The 22099-nt window shown below is 44.0% G+C and overlaps 1 protein-coding gene across 2 annotated transcripts in view; it reads right to left on the bottom strand.

Annotated features, from left to right (window-relative positions):
• The window catches only part of Ap3b1 (adaptor related protein complex 3 subunit beta 1), a 221708-nt gene that overhangs the window by 65876 nt on the left and 133733 nt on the right, over positions 1 to 22099 (bottom strand). For both annotated transcript variants that reach the window (XM_028871654.2, XM_028871655.1), the window contains exons 18-21: positions 20368 to 20497; positions 17002 to 17146; positions 13438 to 13585; positions 4187 to 4259 (exon numbers count right to left, since the gene is read on the bottom strand). In XM_028871654.2, coding sequence (XP_028727487.1) covers positions 4187 to 4259; positions 13438 to 13585; positions 17002 to 17146; positions 20368 to 20497 — 496 coding nt within the window. The remainder of the gene's footprint in view (positions 1 to 4186; positions 4260 to 13437; positions 13586 to 17001; positions 17147 to 20367; positions 20498 to 22099) is intronic.

The following is a 22099-nucleotide window of genomic DNA, read 5'->3' on the forward strand; positions in this document are numbered from 1 at the left end:
AATATCTTGAGCAATAGTTTTTAAAAGTTTGTTATTGCTAACATTTATCACTCAGAACTTCACTAAAGGAAAGTGGTAAGACACATTTTCCACATTAATGTAAAGAATAATGTAAAGAGTGACTCCCAGCCGAGTTAGGCTTTTTAAAGGATGCTTAACTCATGTCTTCAGTTTTTCCTCCACTTTAACCAATTAGAGTCTAGGCTGGGTAATGCCATCTCACTATACACCACCACAAAGCTATGTGCTCAATCTGGAGTGCACCTAACAAGAGAGACCTGGATCCTGAAAATCTGTTCAAAACAAAAGTCCAGTTAGGTGACTTGATTACCACTCCTAAGATGTTGGTCCACAACACCATTCAGCCTCCCAACAGGACACCTCAGTTTCCACCTCCCTCTGTCCCACCGATTTATGGGGCCAAGTTCTGACAACTGTACTTCTCCTGAGACACAGTTTGCACCCTTTGTTTGGTTTTTTTCAAGATAGGGTTTCTCTGTGTAGAGCTGGCTTTCCTGGAACTTACTCCACAGACCAAGGTGGCCTCGAACTAAGAGATCCACCTGCCTTTGCCTCCCGAGTGATGGGATTAGATGTGAGCACCACCGTCCCGGCTCACTTTGCACCTTTAATGGTTTGGTTTCTATTAGCCTATGAATACTTCACCTTACTGGCTTTTAGTTTTAGTACAGTCTTAACTGCTGAATTGGAGGGGGAGGGAGAGCTAGAATACAGAAAAGTTTTAGCTTCCAACAAATTCTCTCTCCACAGTAACACTGGCCAGGGGTACCCTTTACTTAAGTTGACAACAAATTCTCTCTCCACAGTAACACTGGCCAGGGGTACCCTTTACTTAAGTTGACAACAAATTCTCTCTCCACAGTAACACTGGCCGGGGGTATCCTTTACTTAATTTGACTCCACTTTTCAGATTCGTTCTCTCCTTTTAGTCTTACACTATCCCAGGGATTAGGCAGAAAAAGTACTAATTCATAAAGTTAACAATGAAATGTTTCTTTTTCAAGACAAGGTCTCTGTGCTCAAGTAACTTATGGGAAAAAAGACACACCCTTTAAAAAACAAAGCAGCACTACAGTTTGTAAATGACAGTGCCAAGAAAGGAAACCTCTAAAGGGAATCTCAAATCAAATCCACCCACGATGGAAAAGCGGAGATGGACGGGTGTCTGTGGGAAGAAGTCCTTGGCTTCCCATCGCTTTTATCTAGCACGGCTGAACCCATAGGCTTCATGGCACTTACCTATGAAACACTGGACAGCGTGCGTGCCTGTGTGCGTGCCCATATGGTAGTCAGGGGACCCCTCAGCTTGCACCTTGTTTGAGGCAGGGCTCTTCTCTACTTGCTGCTGTGTTCCCAGTCTAGCTGGCACACAGGCTGCCATGGACTCTCCTGGTTCCCTGCTGCAGGAGTCCTGGGCTTACAGACGTGTGCTAACACACCCAACCTTATGTGTTTCTGGGGTTTCACACCCCATCGTCATACTAGCATGGCAAGTGCTTTACCAACTGGGCCGCCTCCCCAACCCTATACTTTGAAGACCTTCAACAAAACACTCTTTTCTTTGATAATGTACGTATAATATAGCAATTACCAAATTACTCTTCTGATTAAGATTCTGATTCAAAATAGATTGCAGCAGCAGTACACAAGGCTACTCAGCCTGTCCAATGTGACTAGTTACCTCACTTGCTGCTATCATAATTAACCCTTAAAAACACTTGCTATGTACAACGTGCAGATGCACATAGCAATTCATTCAATGCCCAGGACAGCATTTGTTTGCTTTTGTAGACCCAACAACTAAACCACAGAGGATGTGATGGTTAAGGTTAGGTATCAGTGTGAGTGGATCTAGAATCAATTAACAGACAGACTGTTGGGTATGCCTGTGAGGGACTTAAGACCAGTTCAACTGCAGTGGTAAGACCTACCTAGAACGTGGCAGCATCTTCTGGTGACAGGCCAGATTAATAGCTCTGCAGAAGAAAAGCCTTTGCTTCCCGCCTGCTTGCCTTCACAATGTGCTGCCAAGTTCATCTACCCTACTGGCACCTTGATGCCTCTGCGGAGACTGACATTCCTCACTGATGTCAGTCCAGCGTCTTCAGCCTTCCAATGAGAACCAACGACCAGTGGCTCCGGGAATTCTCCAGACCTCAAGTGATAGACTGTGACTGCCAAGGCCCCCAGCCTATGGCCTGAGCAGTCACCAGGCTCCAGGCCTCTCCAGTGGGAAGGCAGTCATGGTGGGACCACCTAGACCCCATCATGCAAGCCAATCTGATAAGTACCTTTCCGTGTGTGTGCATTCTATTGGCTCCGTTCCTAGAGAGAACACTGACTAATACAGCAGTCAAATAAACTGTAACACAGCTAAGAAGGAAAAGGAACTGAGATTCAAACTCTCCTCTCTCCAGGCATGGTGGCGCACACCTTTAATAATCGCAGCACTCTGGAGACAGAGGCAGGCAGATCTCTGTGAGTTCAAGAACAACCTGGTCTAAGAAGGGAGTTCCAGTTGGCCAAGGGCTCATAGTGAGACTGTCTCACAACAGAGAGCAAACCCTCAAACTCTCTACCGTCCTCTTACCCACAAAGCACTCAACAGTGTGACAGCAGAGACAGCAAGGCGTGGGAAGCAGTACTATTGGCTATCTATCTGCAAAGGCTTCAAAGGAGCTGAACTAAGAGTGTAATGCACAGGTTTACTCTCCCTACAAAAGGACACCAGAGTGATTGTTGCTTTATGAGGTAATCTCGTAAAGGGGACCAGAAGAAGATACTCAAGTTTCCAAAATATTAAAATAACACCCCCCCCCCATCCCAAAGGCAGAAGGTATATTGCTTTCTCCAAGTCCGACAACAGGCAGCAGGTCACGTATCATTCTGGCATGGGTATTATTTTCTCCTGACACCCACAGAATCAAGCAACTTCATAATCTTAAGCATCACGTCTCCAACACTTGAGCCCCGGGGAAAGTTCATATTCCAACCTAACAGCCACCCGCACTGAGAACGTCATCTTATGAATGAGAGACGGGCACAGACGGGCACTCTTAGGGTTGTGGTGTCCAACCCACCCAGCAGCACCGTGGACTCTTGAGTGGCGTCTGTTATGACATCTTTACTTATGTGTATGCCACTCTCTGATCATAGGCCCTTCTCTTTCCGGCCCCTCAGCCCTTTCCTGCTCTCCAGTAATCTTCTGTCTACTCATGACCTCCCACTGCCCCAGACGCCACAAGAGACAAAACACACCAGGCTTGTCTGTGATTCCATCTTATTTAGCATGACTTCTAGTTCCATCAATGCAGCACACACCCTGCATCTGCTTCAACCAACCGCGGCAACATCTGATCATACCAAACCACACTATCTTTGCTAATACGGTCAAAAATGTTCAAGTTCTCGATAGTAAGTGTTTCTCTGTATCACACACGTCGCTTTCTTGCTATTAAGAATTTGCTGTGGCTACTACAATAGACAATGTAAATAGAATGGATCTAGGACAAAATGAAGTGACCCCCCCCCCCCCAACAACTCACCCTCCACACAGGAAAGTACACTGAAATGTGAGCAGTTTGACATTCATGAACGCTTCTTTCCAAAGGCTCTCCTAGTACAGAAACGACCTGGCAACAAAGTTCACTGCGCTACCCAGCTCCCGCCACGCTGAGTGATTCCAGAGCGGCAACTGTGTACACTTGGGTTAGTAAAGTTACAGGCATCTGAATCCTTAGAAATGTATTTGCTTGAATGAAGACATTCGGTAGTTAAAAACATTGGAGGAACAGAAAAACTGGCCGGCCAAGTCTTGGAAGCCACAGTGGTAAGTAGAAGAAGGTGCTGACTTTCTTCCTCTCTCCTAGTTCCAGAGTCAGTCCCCACAGTCAGGACCTCACAACGTGGATGCTGTGAGGCAGGATCGTTATTTGGTCATGCAAGGACAAATTACCCAAGTAAAACAAGTCTAATTCACTTTCTTTGGTGCTCTACTCACATGACAGAACTGACATGCTAAACAATGAAAAGCACTGATAACCACTGTCTGGAAAAGTCCCACCTTTTCTGATCTTTTATAACAGATGTTTCTAAAATTTGGGAAATCTACATGAGAAGTACTATATAAACACAAGTACAGAACCCAGGAAGTCCCAGTACTTACAATCGTCTAGATCTAGAAGGAAAACATCTTTGCGGGGAGGCTGTCTTTCTTGCTGGGGTTTTCTTTCTTTTGCCTGCAAAATATCAAAACGTCACTTATTTCAGATCTTGTCTAAAGAAAACCATGAAGTATTCTTGCTACTACAAAACAAGCATGTTTTTGCTTCTTGGTCTTAGAAACAAAAATGTAATTTAAACTTCTGTATGGTGACACACTTTCCTGAATCAAAATTTTGTGTTAGCATACTATATTTCTCACTCATCACACAAACTGCTAATTATATTAAAAATACTTTCTATTTAAAGACTAAAAAACCTTGAGAAAAAAATTCAATGTAATAATTATTTTACAACTTGACAAATTTTTTGTTAGGTAAAAATACAATGTGGCTATCATTAGAGTGAATAAACATCCATAGAAATACTTGTTAAGCAGCTTACTTAAGGAAAAGGAATATTCAAACAATACACAGATAGTACTGATGTTGTCCACAGGCTCGTAACAGGCTGGACTCCTCAGAGGGAAGCCTGCCAGAGGTGCTGAACTAGACACTCTGTGCTCCTACACTAGAATGTCAGAGGTCTTCGCCAAAGGTACCCATTAAAATGGCATCTCTAGGCCGGGCGTTGGTGGTACACGCCTTTAATCCCAGCACTCAGGAGGCAGAGCCAGGCAGATCTCTGTGAGTTCAAGGCCAGCCTGGGCTACCAAGTGAGTTCCAGGAAAGGCGCAAAGCTACACAGAGAAACCCTGTCTCGAAAAAAAAAAAAAAAAAAAAAAGGCATCTCTAGCTCTTGCTCTTCAGTGTGGATAAGAACTCATTCACTTTCTTGAGCACTTTACATGGAGAGTAAATATTTAAAACATACCTAAAATTAGGGCTTCTTACATGACCCACTGGTCTATTCACTGTTTATGAACATTCATCCCATGGAGTGAATACAAGGGCCTTACGCTAGGTTTACCCATCGTAATACAAATAATATAACTGGGGTGGGAAAATGGCTCGGTTTGTACAGTGCTTGCTGTAAAAACATAAGGACCTGAGTCGGGATCCCAACACCCATGTAAGAGCCCTGTATAATACCAGAGTATGCTGGGAAGGTAGAGACGGAGGAGTCTGGCTAGCGCTCCGGTTTAATCAGTTTCAGTGTAAACAATGTCTCAGAAGTACAGTGGAAAGCAACTGAGAAAGACACTAGCTGCTGATCTCCGGCTTCCACACATAGAAATGGGTGAATGTACACCCACACCCACAGCGTCCACACACTGGAACACACACCTGCCCCCTGGACATAAGTAAGAACATCTAGGGAGCGCAGTAAACAAAAAGGTCAACAAAGAATAAACAGTGCATTAAATGACACATCTGCACCAATGTGGCTTCATCTGTCTGCCCTCTCATTTAGAGGAATTCTCAAATTCAAAATAAAAAGTTGTTACTTCATTCATTCATTCAATAGACACATATAGAAATTAAATATGTATCATATTCTGTACTCAGTAATGTAAATAATAGCCTAGACAAAGTCCCCACTCTAATAACAGAATTTTAAACGTATTGTTAGCATAAATTATCCTGTCACTGCAGCAAAAGGTCCCCTTGAGTACTGGTGCACTTACAGCTGTGCACACACGTGCACAACGGCATTACATGAAAGCATGCCGAGTACTGGTGCACTTACAGCTGTGCACACACGTGCACAACGGCATTACATGAAAGCATGCCACAGTGATGGGGTGGAGCGGTGGCTCGGTGTACTGCTGTCACATGGGACCTGGGTTCGGTTCCCAGCAGACACCTCAACAGTTCACAACCACCTGTCATTCCAGCTCTGGGGTATCCTTCACTCTCTTCTGGCTTCTTCAGCTGAGTGCGTGCGTGTGCGCACACACACACACACACACACACACACACACACACACACACACACTTTTAGAAAGCATCTGGGAAATAACATTTTCATGTGACTGAAGTTCTACTTATATTCCTCTTTATGCTTTCAGAGAATTGTTAAAGAATTATATAAGAATACACGTTAAAACCAAAAAGATTAGAAATAAAAAAGAGTATTATTCCCTTCTATGTAACTTTTAACTCCATCCTACTATAAACACAAAACATCATCTCCCCTCTAAACTTTTCAACGAGTGCCAATGTCTAGTCTTCAGGAAAAGAAACAGAAGAAATGTTAGTTTTGAGACTGAAATTTAAGTTACAAGTAAATGAAAGCAGATTCGGAATGGAAACGCCATTACTACCAGACTTTCACTCCTGTGATTAAAAGCATAACCAAAAGGCCATCAGCATGTAGCTCATAACGTGCTGCACACAATGGGTGCAGCAGCTTCCCACCAGCTACAAAGACAAAACTGTCCTCAAATTCTAAGCTCCCCACCTGAAGATTAGAAACCTATCGCCCCCCCCCCAAAAAAAAGAAGGCAAGTCCACACCCCCCCTTCCACTTCACAGCCAAGAATGTGCACCAGGGTCTATTCAACACACATCAGGTCACACACACACCACAGAGAGAGCTTATATGAGAACCTGGGATCATCTCTTCTCAGAAGCCTAGAACATAGACACAATGTGCTCTGAAAAGGACAGAATTCCATTGACTTTCCGAGAACAGCAAATAAGCACTGACTGAAATACAACATTAGCAATAGATGACGGTCATTTCCACCAAATTGGAAAAGCCTTGCATTCCGAATCGAGGCTATAAAATGCTTCATGATATGCAAGCACGCTTCTCCTACATTATATTTCATTTTTCATTTTAAAAAATCCATAGTAAGTTCACAACATTTTCATACTTAAAGGATCTACTATAAAAATAAAAATCTGAATTCTAAACAAAGAAGTTAAGAGCCCTATTCCATCAAACATTTCTCCATTTGCAATTCATCTTGGTAATAGAGACAGAACCTGGGCAAATGCATATAGGACTTGAGGCAGGAGATTTTTCTTGCTCAATGCATAATTCATGTGCTCCGCCTGCAAAGTGTGTAAAATGAGGATTTCACACCGTGGCATGAGCCACGGAGCTGCGGAGAAAAGGCAGATGAAATCATATTTTACTGTGTGAATTTTATTTCTCCCCCTCCCAGTATTTATCCAAAAGCACCATTGACAAACCAAACACACTGACAGATCACCCATGGTTCCCACTGTGTCGGGACTGGAGAGGAGATCAAGCAGAAAGGCAGACAATTTGTTTTTGTATAGTTTTTTAAATAGAGGATTAGGTTTTTAACAGCTGAGTGACTGTATTTGACTTTTATAAGGACAACAGTTACTGATCTTAAGATCTTGCTGCAAAAAATATCTATTTATCAATTCATCGCCTTCAAATCCCACCTTGTTTCTGTGGTATTCGATTATACACCTCAACACAGGAACATTTCAAAATGGAATAAAAAGTCACGGGGTTAAGAAACTAACTTCTAGTTAATATATTTCACTTAAAAAATAAATAAGGGATCTTAAGTCCTAAATACAAACAAAAATATATAACAATATCTCTATAAAGAGTTTCATGCATCATGAACATCCCTTTGCATACTGATTACAGAAAAGCTAAGCAGAAAAAATACATGATGTAATAAGCAGCAGATATGCTTCTACTGTACAGAGGTTTGAAATTAACAGTAAGAAAAGTTTATCAAACCCCCACTGTTCTTAAGATCCGGAGCAAATGAATGCTACTGAGAAATACAAGTGGGTCTAACAAGCCTTCGCCAGCAGAAAAACGCCTGCTTCCTTCCACAGGACCACTTCCTTGACGGTTTCCCTTTGTTTTAAAGATCTCAACTGAAATGAAATGGTATTTCTTTTTGGGAGAATTTTAAATATGAACTAAAAATTGAGAAAGACAAACATTGAAAGAGACAAAGCTTTGAATTTTTATAATAAAAACTGACACTCAATAGTCACACAAGCTAAGGATTCCAACCCTTGTAAAAGCCTGTGAGCAAACTCCTGCGTTCTTACTTCTCAAAGACCAGAAATCAGCCTGAAAATGGTTCCTTTGGTGCGTTTGTAGGGTTCATTTCAAACCACAGTAAAATGCTTTTCAGTAAGACTCTCGCACAGATTAGTTATCTTTATCACCAGGTCTTTATATTAAGGCAATCTTAACGTGCTGACAGTCAGATGTTAGTCCCCAGGCCAGTGACTGGTTCTGAGATCACTAGGGGAGGTCACTGGTTTCACAAAACCTCCCACAGAGGGACAGCAAAGTTCTAAGATACATAAAACCTGAGATAGTTACAGACATCTCAGACACTGCTAGGCATACACAGATTCCAGTGTTTTTCTATAGCTACTTTGCACATTAATCTCATGACCCAAACATAGAAATATTGTAAACATTTATTAAGTGTTAAGTTCAAGAATACCAAACACTTCATGCCCAGTGCTTGTCATGTAAGCATGAAGACCTGAATTCTGATCCTTAGCACCCACATCAAGAGCCAGGAACTGCACTTGACTGTAATGCTAGCACCTAGGAGGCTGACACCAACCAAATCTCAGCGGTCACTAGACAGCTAGTCCAGCCAAAACCAGGGAATACAGGTTCAGTGACCAATCTTGTCTCAAACACTAAGGTGAACAGTGATTGAAGAAGATACCTAACATCAACCTCTGGCCTTTACACACACGCATACGCACGCACGCACGCACGCACGCACGCTGCACCATCGACAGCACACACACAGCCACCACACAATTCCCCAGATAAAACACTGTTACTATGTATAAAGAAATAGGTGCATTCACAGCACGCTACAGTCTTGATTTCAGATCACCACGTCACTCACGGGTCTCTCTATCTGTAGGAGCTGGTGCACACACCACAGAGATCCCAGGTAATGTGTCACCAGCAGAGCAAGACTCCACTGACACAACCTGGGGACACAGGGGCACCCTAACAAGCTGCCTAGGTTCACTGAAGGGGAAACAACCTGAAAAACTTAAATAAAATGTTCAACACATCTTAACGTGCAGAATGTACTTTTTTATGTTACAAAAAAATCTAAGACACAGAGATACAAGTGACAACCACTTCCACATGTGTCTGCATTCTTGAGTTTTCTCTCTACTCTTCCACATAAAAATAGTTTCCAGCCAGGTGGTGGTGCACGCCTTTAAGCCCAGCGCTAGGGAGGCAAAGCCAGGCGGTACAGAGCGAGATCCAGGATAGGCACCAAAACTACATGGAGAAACCCTGTCTCAAAAAAAAAAAAAAAAAAGAAAACAACAAAACAAAACAAAAAAATTTCCTTTACATTGTATAAAGTATGTAAAAGTGCTTAAAATATGGAACTATTCAAAGTGATTTTGGGGGTCTGGAGATGGTTCAGTGGTAAGAGCACTGGCTGCTCCTGCAGAGGACCTAGATCTAGTTCCCAGTACCCACATAGCAGCTCACAAGTGACTGATACTCCAGTCCCCAGGGATTCCTACTTCTTCTTATGGCCAGTGTGAGCATGCATGCATACACATGCAGGTGAATGCTCATACAAACTAAAAATAAAATAAATCTAAAAATGCAATTTTGCTATAGATATTACTTGGGACAAAAGAATTATTTTATAGGAATGATGATACTCCAAACATTTCTCAGACACATTTCAGAAAAGAACACCTGCACATAGAAGTACACCTGTCCATAAAATAAATAAATCTGAAATAAGATCATGTTCTAAGGTCATTACTGATCCCAACACGGTATTAAATAACAAATCCTTAAGGAACATAGATGTCTAGGAGTGATAGCCCCCCAACAGTACGGTTCCAGTTCCCGGCAGTCACCACGCACTAGGAGAAGTGAAGACCACAGCCTGACAGGAGGCCATCTCCTCTCCTCCTCTCCTCTCTTTAATAAGAGAAATGAGCAAGGTGAACAGAGGCTCGGAAACAGCCAAGCACACGGTTTCAGAAAAGAAGTGTGCGTCTTAGGCCAGAATATGAGCAGATGAAAGAGAGGTGGATTCAGACACGGTGGCTGGGGAGTTCACTGAACTCCACGGCGGCAGCGGGATGTCACTGCGGCAGGGTGCCACTGTGCTGAAGGAGGGGGTCGGGAAAATATTAGTCTGGGGGTGACTACAGCCGAGGCTACGGAGCTGAGGAAGAGTGGATGTAGACAGTGACGGGAGGAAAAGAAGAAACAGCCGGAGAGATCAGATGAAAACTCTAGGGGCCGGGCGACATCGGAACACGAGGCAAGGCGCCAAGGAAGACTGCTGCTGCCCTGTGTGAGCACACGCGTCCGGCCGTGCTAGGGTTAAAACTCAGCAGCCCAGCAGGGCCGAAGTACTTGGTCTAGATTTGGGAACAAAATCCGGAAGTAGAGCAAGAGAGAAATATTACTACATAAGTACTTTAGTGGACTACATGAGCAAAGGAGGTTATGAAACATGCAAACTTGTCAATACTGTTAAAAAGAGGCAGGAAACGTGCAGGGATCCTGACCTCTACAGAGCAGTGTCTGCAGAAGTTACTAGGAAGTAACTGGGTTTCATGCTGGAAGGCATGAAAATGATTCTTTTGAGACTCTGTGTTCCTCTTCTGGCTCCCCTTTAGAGGCCGGAAGCCACTTGAGGGGCCTGGATGGCAGAAGAGAAACTAGTGGGTAAAATTAAAGGTGCGGCAAAAGTAGGCGCTGACCCAGAAAATGGAGTCAAAGGAGGTAGGGCTTATTCTTGACCAAATGGACAGAGAATACCTCCTTAGAGCTACTGTGTGACAGAAAAAACGGTCAATGGAGATGGAGCTGAGAAGACAGAGCCGTTTGTGATCACAGTTGTCTTCTGAAGAAGGTAGGAACAAGTTAGGGGTCACAAGTGAAAACAGATTTAAATTTTCAATATCGTTTAGAAAGAGCAGAAAGGAGCAGGGGACAAGAGCCACAGGGGGCCCAGGGCCCTTCAGCATGGGTCCAGCTAAACAGTCTTCAAACTACGTGCGAGTCTGCTCTCGTGCATGTGTTACCCATAGGAAACTGCGCATGAAGGTGTTACCTGCCAACAGGAACTCCATACTAACCGCATAGGACCACCATAAAACTCACTATTTTGGAAGCCATATATTATTCAGGCTGTCTCCAAGGTCTCATGTTCATGCTCCATGCACCCTCAAATGCCCAGATCAAAGAAAACTAGAAAAAGTGAGGCTCAAGCTGCAGTCGAGACATGAATGTTCAGCGCCAACACTGTCACACTAACTAAATGAAGGCAAAGCGGCCACCATCTGCCCTCATTACTCATCGTTTGAGCAAAAGCCACAGCATCTGATGCAAGTGCAACTTTCCCACAACTAGAGAGTCACCTATTATTAAAAGATTGGTATACTTATGATCACATGGTATATACTTCAAGTGGAGATTAAAAAAAACATAGCAGCTGCAAGGCTGGGATTATTTAGTCCAATTGTAAAATTAAAGCAAAAATAAATAGACAAACAGACACTGGCCTTTCCACCTAATATAGACAGAAAATGACACTTTAAGATAGACAAAGTGTGAGATCCAGGGAAAACATGGGCACAAAATAATGCACGGCTTGAATTTCTCAAGGAGCCTGGCTTAGGATCCTGCTCTCAACACCATCAATTATGAAGAGATGTTTGGGTCCCCTTCTGAGACCCCCCTAAGAGTGGGGGGGGGGGCGGCTGTCTCGGACTCTGTTACCTGCTTTTGGGACCCATTCCTCCTACCAGATCGCCTCATCCAGCCTTGTGGAAGAGGAGCTGCCTAGTCTCAGGGCAACTTGATACACCATGGCTCACTGGTATCCATGGGAGGCCCGCCTGTATCTGAAGAATCAGTGGAGGAGGAGTGGATGGGGGGGGGAGGAGGAGTGGATGGGGGGGGGAGCTGTGAGGTGGGAGGGAGGGAAACTTTGGCTGGGATGTCAAAACAAACAAACCAAAACGAGCTGTCAGCTCCTCACTGAAGCCCACCACAAGGAGGGAAACAGCAGATGAGTGACTTCAGGGTGCCTCTGTGGTGGAGTCTAGAGGTTTTTTTTGTAAATTTTGTAAAACCATGTAAGAATAACTTGCTGTAATTACGCCTGTCACTTATAAAGCACTGATCCCCACCCCCCACCCCACTCCCGGGTTGTACTTGCTGTCAGTATCTGAAGCTCTTTATTTAAAATGATATTGTAAGCTTTTTCTAAAGCAGAAAATGAGGTTATGTGAAACTCTCCATGTTTTTATGAATTCACATTAATAACTCAAAATCTCTACAAGTTTATATGAATTTTTGGAAATTAGAAAACTTAAATTCTGTTATATAAATAAGAATTCAATTTTAAAGTAAGTTTTACCATTTTCAAGAATATTTGAAATAAAATAAGATAAACACTAGCAGCATTTTAAATATACTTATTCTTAACAACGACTATGGGTGTGGAAGGCCTACTTGAATGCATTTATTTTCATTTCTGGCTACTCAGAAGACATATTAAAGAAATTTAGATTTATAGAGTTAACAAGTAAGTTTTTTTAATATTGGGTTAGGAAGAAACATAATTCATCGAATGGCAACATCTGACAGTCACTATTCCAGACATGGAAGGAGAGGGGTCCCCCTGATGCTGCACCAGTGTGCCCATTCACACCAAGGAGGTGATCATCTGAGATCAGAGAGACAATCATTATTAGATCCCAACTTTGTACTAGTAACTTCATTTACAATTTAAGTTTTCATGTATTCATAGTAGCCAGACGAAAAGTTCAATCACAAATGTTCAATTCAAATACAAAGATGATTCTTGCATTTGCTCTAAAATAAATAAATGTAACTAGCTAAATAATGTATAACTTTGAAAACATTTGAACCACATTTGTTACTAAATATTTTTAAAAAGCATGTTGGAATGAGTATTTTCTGATAGATCTACATTTGTAGTCTTGTGCTCAATGCTATTTCTGAGGCTTCTTTTCATGTCCCCTCAGCAAAAGTCAACCTTGTCACAGCCTACCCAAAATCTCAGGAGCAGGAGGTTAGCAAAACCGGCTCTCACTTCTCTGGAGAGCTGGTTAGGGGAGAGGATGGAGAGCTGAAACACAGGGAGAGTGAAGATGGCGGGTCCAGTTTTAGTTGTCAGAGTCCTGAATGTGTCCTCAGTCTCTTAGCTTTCTAACAAAACACTCAGCTTTCAAAAGTATTCATTCTTAAGTGAAAAAAGTGACAAGAAGTCGTCCCTTCAGTTACAGCACGTGCATGACCTCGTACCTGAGTAACTTTTCTGGGTGCAGGTTCCCCGTCAGACTCTGACGCTGACTCAGAACCTGAAGAACTTTCTTCCATGGAACTGGATTCCGCACTGGACGATTCTGAAGCTTTTGATTTTTCATTTTTCTTCTCCTCATCTTCTGAATCACTATGAATAAAGACGAGTTTTGAAATATAAACTAACTCCCTTATGTACACAAATTTAAGTAATTTTATAAAACAATAAAGATTGCTTTAAATTTTTAAAATATGAAAATGAAATAAGAGCGGCTGAGATGGCTCAGTGGGTAAAGGTTCCTACTGCCAGCCTCACGGCCAGTCTGACCTTCAGGACCTACACAGGGATGGACAGAGTCCAGTACCACAATGCTCCTCTGATTTCCACACGTGCGGTGGGAAGCGTGTGCTCACACAAACTCCACACGTGCAGTGGGAAGCATGCGCTCACACAAAAACAAAATTTAATGGATAACAATAAAGGTAGTCCTATCTGCAACCAAGTAAGTTGGGACGATTTCAAATGCAAAATCATAAAACAACACTGACTGATATAATCAGTGACAATATAGAAAAATACTGTTTTTTTCTAGGTTTTAAGTTGGTTTTCTAGGAATTAAGAGCTGGTTTTTCAAATGCTGTCTCAGAATATCACTTACTGATAGTTTAAAAGTTTATCTCTACTTTTGTCAATAAGCCTGCATTTGGTAGATTTTGGTTCTTTCTAAGAAAATCAGTTAGACAAGCACACAAATGTGATCTTAAATATGTTACATAAGAAAATGTTAATTAGCTCAGAGGAAATTCTTACTTGTTTATTTAAAGATAGGCTCTTGCTTTGTTGCTATGTAGCCCAGGCTAGCCTCACGCTTGGTCTTCTAGCCCAATGTTCCCCAACGCTGGGAAGAAGGTCTATGCCACCATGCCTCACTCTCACGTGCGTGGTTCCTCTATTTACTGTTTCACTGAAAGTGCTATTCACTTGTTCCCAGGCCAACTAGTATTTATCACTAACTCGTTTGCCTCATGCTAGGTACTGAAGAGAACAGCGGTTGAGATACAGGTGGCCTGTGTGTCAACTTACAGTGTCCACAGTGCACTGGACCACACAGAGCAATACAATGTAGGGACAAACACAGAAGCAATGAGCTGCAGGCTGCAGTGTCTTAGGAGAACACTCAAGGGGACACCCACACTAGATATCCACCATTAGGAATCTTCAGAAAAGGACACTTTGAGAAACAGAAATAAGCAGCTAATCAGGATGCCCTCTCCAAAGAGAATGAAGAGCGTGGAGCTGACAAACAAACTGCCTTGAGGTGCTGAGACTGTCCCCAAGAATGCAAAGTCTAATTACCTTTACTGTATGTTTGTGCATGTGTACATGTGTGCACACACGTGTGCCTGCTCTTTTATTTTTTTAAAAATCTACCTTAGCGGCTAGAGAGATAGTTCAGCAGTTAAGAGTGTGTAGAGCTCCTATAGAAGATCTTGTGTTCAGCGCTAAGTACCCACATGGCAGCTCATGGTAGTCTATAACTCCAGTTCCAGGGGATCCAAGACTTTATCCTGACGTCCTCAGGCTCTTGCATCATGTGGTGCACACACATAAACTCAGGCATGCATATACGCATGCACAGGCGGGCACACTCACAGACACACACCATCAGTCAACCAATCTAAAGTTTTTTGTTTTTAATCAAGTGCTTAGGCACTTCATTCCAATGAGCTACTACAGATGCTCTCATCCTGGGTATATTATTAACCCACTTACAATAAGGAAACCATCGTTTGAGGTTAAATAACTTTAAGGACATACTGGCAGAAGAGGGAATCATGAACTCTGAATTCAAATCTTTCTCCCTCTGACATCCTATTTCCCCTTCTACCACACTATTGTGTCTATCATGAAAATAATCTGGAATGTCAAATTCAAATTCAGTAACAAACACTTGTCATTACTAAAGGGTAGTTTCTGAAGACACTTGAAGATGATCAAGACCGTTAAAAAGTTCTGCTGGCAAATGGTAAACAAATTCTAGGAGACAGGCCGAATGACCCAGGAGCGGGGAGTGGCTGGGGAAGAAGAATCGATAGTTCTCAGAATTGATTTTTGTGGAGGAAATATGATTGCTGTTTATTAACAACAGAGCAATGGCAACATCTCAGAGCACATGTAATTATATTGGAAGATAGAAAAATATGTTGTTTTCTCTCCTACAAAATAATGGCAATATATATTATCCCAAACTCATTGTTTAAAACATGTACTTGCAAATAAAAGGGCTTAGAATGTCTTTGTGGTTCACTTAGGTGTAACAATTACTTTAAATTCAAAAATAAATGCAGATTAAAGAATTTTTTTTTCTAAAGAAAAAAAATACAAACCTAATATGTGATCATAAGCATACACCATGATGGCCTCTGTGGAGACACCTGAGGAGACACTGTGTGCTTTCTAGAAACAGGTACCTCCCCAAAGCAGACCATGACAGCGAGTCTGACGTGAAAGGCACACACAGTGTCCTCAGAGGCCAGGTGACCACGGCCACAGTGCTCTGCTGCAGCAAGGTAGCTGTGCTCAGGAGCCTGGCTCCCAGCACTCCAGACAAGATTTTAAAGGTAAAAGTGTTATTTTATTATGCAGCACTCAATTCTGATGATAATTATTGTTTACCTTACTGCTTAGAGTTTCAGATGTTAACCTAATGAGAAGAATTTACTGGTAACTAGGTTTTTAACTTTGCAATGATGAAAAGCCTGTATTAATTTAACCTACAGATTTCATTTGTTCTGAACAGGAAAAACAATATAAATCACTTTTAAAATCATTAAATCCTGACTTAAATTAATAAAGTCATAATTAGGGCATTATGCTGTGTTTGTTATGGAAGTGGCAGGGCGAGCCGCTTTAATTACTGTCTGTAATAAAAGGAGCAGAGAGCGTACTGTGCCCAATCAGTGCTGTCAGCCCCCACTGAGCCCAGGCTGCAAGCTCATCAGGGGGCGGGCAGCGCCCCGAGAAGGGCCAGGGAGTCAGCGGAGGCCACTCCGAGAGCGGTGGGAAGACAGGCACACAAGCCAAGGCATTAGCCCCAATTACTCCAAGTCTTAATGACGCTTTGACACACGAGGCCGCTGTTGCTAATGGCGGAATCTTGAAAAGCACTACCCCTTAAGTATCTCCTGACCGTCTTCCTTCACAGCCTTTGACTCTGATATTTGGATCATAATCTTTTTAATGTAACATTATTTAGAAAAATCAATTGTCTTGGTTACATAATGGCAAAGTGCTGAAGGATTTAATTTTAGCCCTCAGCAAAATTGCTGCAAAAGGTAATTAAGTGTTTCATCCCTACTGCTTGGTCACTTAAGGCAGCCTCCCAAGGTAATATCAATTTTGAAAATGTACCCTAAGACCTGTTCAAGTTCAAAATGAAACCTAAGCACAGTACGTCAAGACTTAACATCTGTCCTGGAGAAGCTACCCAGGCATTTTTAACTCTGGAATTAAGGAGACATAGTAACTCTGGGAACTTCCTGAGGGAAGCTGACAAAGTCACTCACCTTTTCCTCTTGGTTTTGGAGTTCCTCTTGCGTTCCGCTTCGGCCTCACTTCCGGTCTCACTCTCTGGCTCGCTGGAGGAGTCCTCGCTGCTGTCCTCACTGCTGTCCTCACTGTTGTCTCCACTCTCACTCCCAGACCCGCTCTCTGAAAGACAGACCAGCTGCTCCTTCACTTATGACCGTTCAATTACACAGGAGACCAGAACCACACGGTGACTGAGGAACGGAGGTCCTGACTCACGTGGACCCTGTCTGTTCAGAAGATCAGTTCAGTGGGGACCAGACAGACAGACAGACAGACGAACGGAGGTCCTGACTCACAGGGACCCTGTCTGTTCAGAAGATCAGTTCAGCAGGGACACAGACAGACAGACAGACAGACAGACAGACGGTGACTGAAGGAAAGGCAGTCCTGACTCACGTGGATCCTGTCCAGATCGGTTCAGCAGGGAGACAGACAGACAGACAGACAGACAGTGACTGAAGGAAAGGCAGTCCTGACTCACGTGAACCCTGTTCAGAAGCATTATTTCAACGGGGACTCACACAGACAGACAGTGACTGAGGAAAGGAGGTGCTCACAGGGTCTCACAGACAGACATACAGACAGACAGGGACTCACAGACAGACAGGGACTCACACAGACAGACAGACAGACAGTTAGTGACTGAGGAAAGGAGGTGCTCACAGGGACTCACTCACAGACAGACAGACAGGGACTCACACAGACAGAAGACGCTCAGCTAATGGGCAGAGCAAGGACAAAACTCACAGGAAATAGCTGGAGAGAGCCTCTCTTTCAAACCTAAAGCAGATAGCTACGGCGTGAATGTTTTTAAAGAATGCGCAAGAGTGGTGTAAGAAAGAATTCTGAATTCTGTTACTTGCTGCTGAAAATTTTAAATGGTGAAAGATAAGGACAGTTAGATCTTCCTAGGAACCAACTTAGAAAGGGAAATGAGCTTTCACAGCAAGCAAACTTCCCAAAGAGTTACGACTTCCTTTTCCCCACAGAGGGGGTCTCCCAGTCTGAGATAACATGACACTAGTGTTCTCGCAGAAGTGATGCCTTAAGAGCTGAGCATGATAAAGCACACTTGTAAATCTATGATTCAGAAGGCTGAGGCAGGAGGATAGGCCTGAGTTCCACCCCAGCCTGGGCCACGTGTGGGCCCTTCTCTCCAGATACATATATACCAGCGTATGTATCGAAATGCAGCGGGGTCTCACTACTACACTGACTCCAGGTGCAGAGCGGCACACCAAACGAGAGGACTAACCACTGCCCCTGCTGACCGCCTACCCAGTGCAGTTCAACACTGTTCCAGCACCCGCTTCATCAAGAGTCCTTTCTACATTACCGTGCCTCCAGGAGAGCCAGTTCCTTTAGTCTGCCACGGAGTGGGATATGGAACAGGGTTTCCCTTGAGCATGTCCAGGTTCAAATCCTAGCTACGCCACTTACCAGCCCTAAGACTGCAAGTCATGCAACCTCTGGCCTCAGTTTCCTTTTCAGAAGGAAATACTTCACAGAGCTGGTGTGATGAGTATGTGATTCAAGCACAACATAGGGAGACAGACACTAACCGGACATCTTTCACAAAGCTTACCCAGACAAAGCTTCTAAATGAAGATACTTGGGATTTGTTGTGAAATCAAAGTTACATATAGACGCAGTAGGTCAGTGAACTGGAAAGTACTGGTCTATAGTAACTTAATGGTTTATCCCGGAAGTAACAAAAAGAAATGGCAGGGCTGGGGATGGCTCCGAGGGTAAAGGGCCTGCTGCACAAGGAGGAGGAGCTGCGTCCGGCTCCCCAGTGCCAGCACATGGGAGAGCCAGGCACGGCGGTGTGCATCTCTGTAACTGGGGGTGAAGGGGGCAGAGCCAGGCACGGCGGTGTGCATCTCTGTAACTGGGGCTGGAGGGGGCGGGGCCAGGCACGGTGGTGTGCATCTCTGTAACTGGGGGTGAAGGGGGCAGAGCCAGGCACGGCGGTGTGCATCTCTGTAACTGGGGGTGGAGGGGGCAGAGCCAGGCACGGTGGTGTGCATCTCTGTAACTGGGGGTGAAGGGGGCGGGGCCAGGCACGGTGGTGTGCATCTCTGTAACTGGGGGTGAAGGGGGCAGAGCCAGGCACTGCGGTGTGCATCTCTGTAACTGGGGCTGGAGGGGACGGGGCCAGGCACGGTGGTGTGCATCTCTATAACTGGGGGTGAAGGGGGCGGGGCCAGGCACGGTGGTGTGCATCTCTATAACTGGGGGTGAAGGGGGCGGGGCCAGGCACGGTGGTGTGCATCTCTGTAACTGGGGCTGGAAGGGAGAGGGAGGCAGAGCAGGGGGCCAGAGTGTCGCTGATTAGCCAGCCTAGAGAAAACAGTAAGCTCTCGCCTTGGTGAGAGACTGCCTCACAAATAAGGTTTAGGGCCTGAGAGATAGATGGTGCTTGGTGCCAAACTGAGTTCCATCCCTTGAGCCCACACGGTGACGGAGGGAACTGGCTCCTCTACACCCAAGGGCCATGGAATGTGCCTCCCTCCCTCCTGCCTGTGCAAACGAATACACGTAAACAAAACCGAAACAAATAAGATGCACAGTGAGGAGCCGCCTGACACTGACATCTGGCCCTGACACGGGCACGCACAGGGGAATGCTCTCACACAGGCGTGCACCACACCCACCCATCCATCCCACGTAAAGTACAGAATCGGGGGTGAGGGAGTCAACAGCGGTCTGGGTGCAGCTCCTGCTAGGCAGCTGCTTTCCTCCAAGGGCTACAGTAGAGCCCCTCACCTGGACCCCAGGACTCACTACCGTGCTATTCAGACGAGCTCGTGAATAGCCACAATGTTAATAGAATTTCAAACAGACTTTGAACAACGCAATCCAGGAACAGGCACAAGCTTATAAACAAACAAGACAAGACACGTGTGTAAAGTATAAAATAAAGCACGCCATGCTGGCCTCTGCCTCCCAAGTGCTGGGATTAAGGCGCACTTTCTACTTAAACATATGTGCACTGGTGTTTTGCCTGCATGTGTGTCTGTGTGAGGGGGTTGGGCCCCCTAGAGCTGCAGTTAGACACTTGTGAGCCATAAAGGCATACTTTTAAAGTCTTCTCTTCAACTATGAGATGGAGAAGCAGGTGCCTCATTTAGTTGGGATTCTGAATCCACACTGTGCATGCTTTTCACTGCATAGGGCCCCCAACTTCCTAGCTCTGAAAAGAAATGAATTCTGAGATGTCTTAAATTTAGTAACAGGATTGTTGTGGATGAGAGGGTGAAATGGAGGAAAAGATAGGGAGGGCATCCGCACACAGTCTACAGCGTGAATGGTGCAGTTTGATAAGTTAGAAAGCCCACCACTGTCACCGCCGCCGCTGCTGCTGTCAGAAGACTCTTCTTCCTCCTCCTCCTCTTCCTCAGATTCAGAGTAAAATTTCTTGGCAGGTTTTTCTTTCTTTGTTTTTCCAACTGGGGTCCAATCTTTTGCCTGTTTATATAAACAAGATAAACCTTTAGGAATCCTTACTAAGTGATTCTGACTCCTGGCAAATGTACTGGTTTAAGTCCACAGTGAACTCAGAAGGAAGTCTGAGACTTCAACAGAGAAAGCAACTGTTCCGAGTCCCAACAGCAAGTTACCCACTTCTAAACACACAACAAACTCTCATTCAGAACCCACTGTTAAATTACTCGGGTTATGTCTCCAGATGATTTAACAAATGTTTGTGTTTGTTGGTCCACAGGAAACTTAACCTACAGTAACAACAACAACAATATATGTTGCTAGCTTGGCACTTAGACAAAAGCAAGCAAACCATAGTGAACGCAAGCAGGAAGTGAACATTGCCTCCCTGCACTACACCCCACCTCCTCTTTCTCGTGGCCTAGGCGTCTAACCCATGCAGAAAGGCTCTTCCACCTGGGTTGGGCCCCTGTCTCTCCTGGATTACTGCAGCAGGTTCCTAACTCGTTACCTGCTTCTCCTTTCCACTGACCCCACCCAAAGCCTGCTGAACACAGGAGCTCGAGCTGGGCCAGCTACTCTGGTTGCAAACCTTGGTGGCTCCTGGTTTCAATCAAATAGGCAGTCTATAGTAGTCTGCCTGACCAGACTCAACAAGCCGTTCCCACTCACCTCCTCTTCCTTTGCATACTCTGCTCCAACCAGTTCTTACTGTTCCTTCAAGACTCCCAGACCTGCTCTGTCTGGGGGCCTTGCCCTCAGCTATTATTCTTCCTCAGCACAACTCCAAGCCCTTTCAAAAATAGTAGTAGCTTCCTTCTAATATGCTCTGTGATTTACTTGTCTTTTTCTTCCCCAGGGTGGGAATTTCTAAGCCTGCACACTGAAGCATCCTAAGTGTGTCTGGCATAATAAGTATTACTTATACCTATTACACCCTAACAGTTTTCAATTTTATACTCAGAAAATATTTGTTTGCATTTAAGTAAATGATGTTCTTTGGTGTTCATTAAATATGGCATTAGGAGAAGTCTCTACTATAAACCTGTCCCAACTGTGACCCTGATTATCTTGGAAAAATTATGTTTCATACCTTCTATTCTAAAAAGCAGGGAAATGTAGATTTCTTAAAAGGTCACAATGGTTAAGACTCACTTATTTATTATACTTTTAATTTAGTTTCCAGTGTGTGCAAGCCAGAGAGAGAGAGATAGTATTGTAAAAGTATTTCACAGCATGACACAGGTTCTAGTCCAAGAACTCTCCTCAACACTGAAGGCTCATTACAATTTTCTGAGAATGTTTTAAAATACTAATACAAATAATAAAAATATTAATGCTCAAAAATCCCAACTGCCCAAGAGAAGCTTCAGAAACCTGAAAAATTATTACTTGGAAAATGAGAAGAAAACTAATAAAATGATTTGAATATATGAATTTCTATATTCACATCGTTTCAGACATTTAAGGGCCAAAGCCTAACACCATTGAATTCACTGTGGTGCGACAGCTAGCCGCGGTAAGGAAGAGCGGAGGAAAGAACGGAGGAGATGGAGAGGTCCTCTCCACGGTGTGCTGCCCATGTGTTTACAAAGCAAAGTGTCCTTGAAATGCAAAAGACGGTCT

Source organism: Peromyscus leucopus, chromosome 11 (assembly GCF_004664715.2).
Source record: "Peromyscus leucopus breed LL Stock chromosome 11, UCI_PerLeu_2.1, whole genome shotgun sequence".
Taxonomy (NCBI): Eukaryota; Metazoa; Chordata; class Mammalia; order Rodentia; family Cricetidae; genus Peromyscus; species Peromyscus leucopus.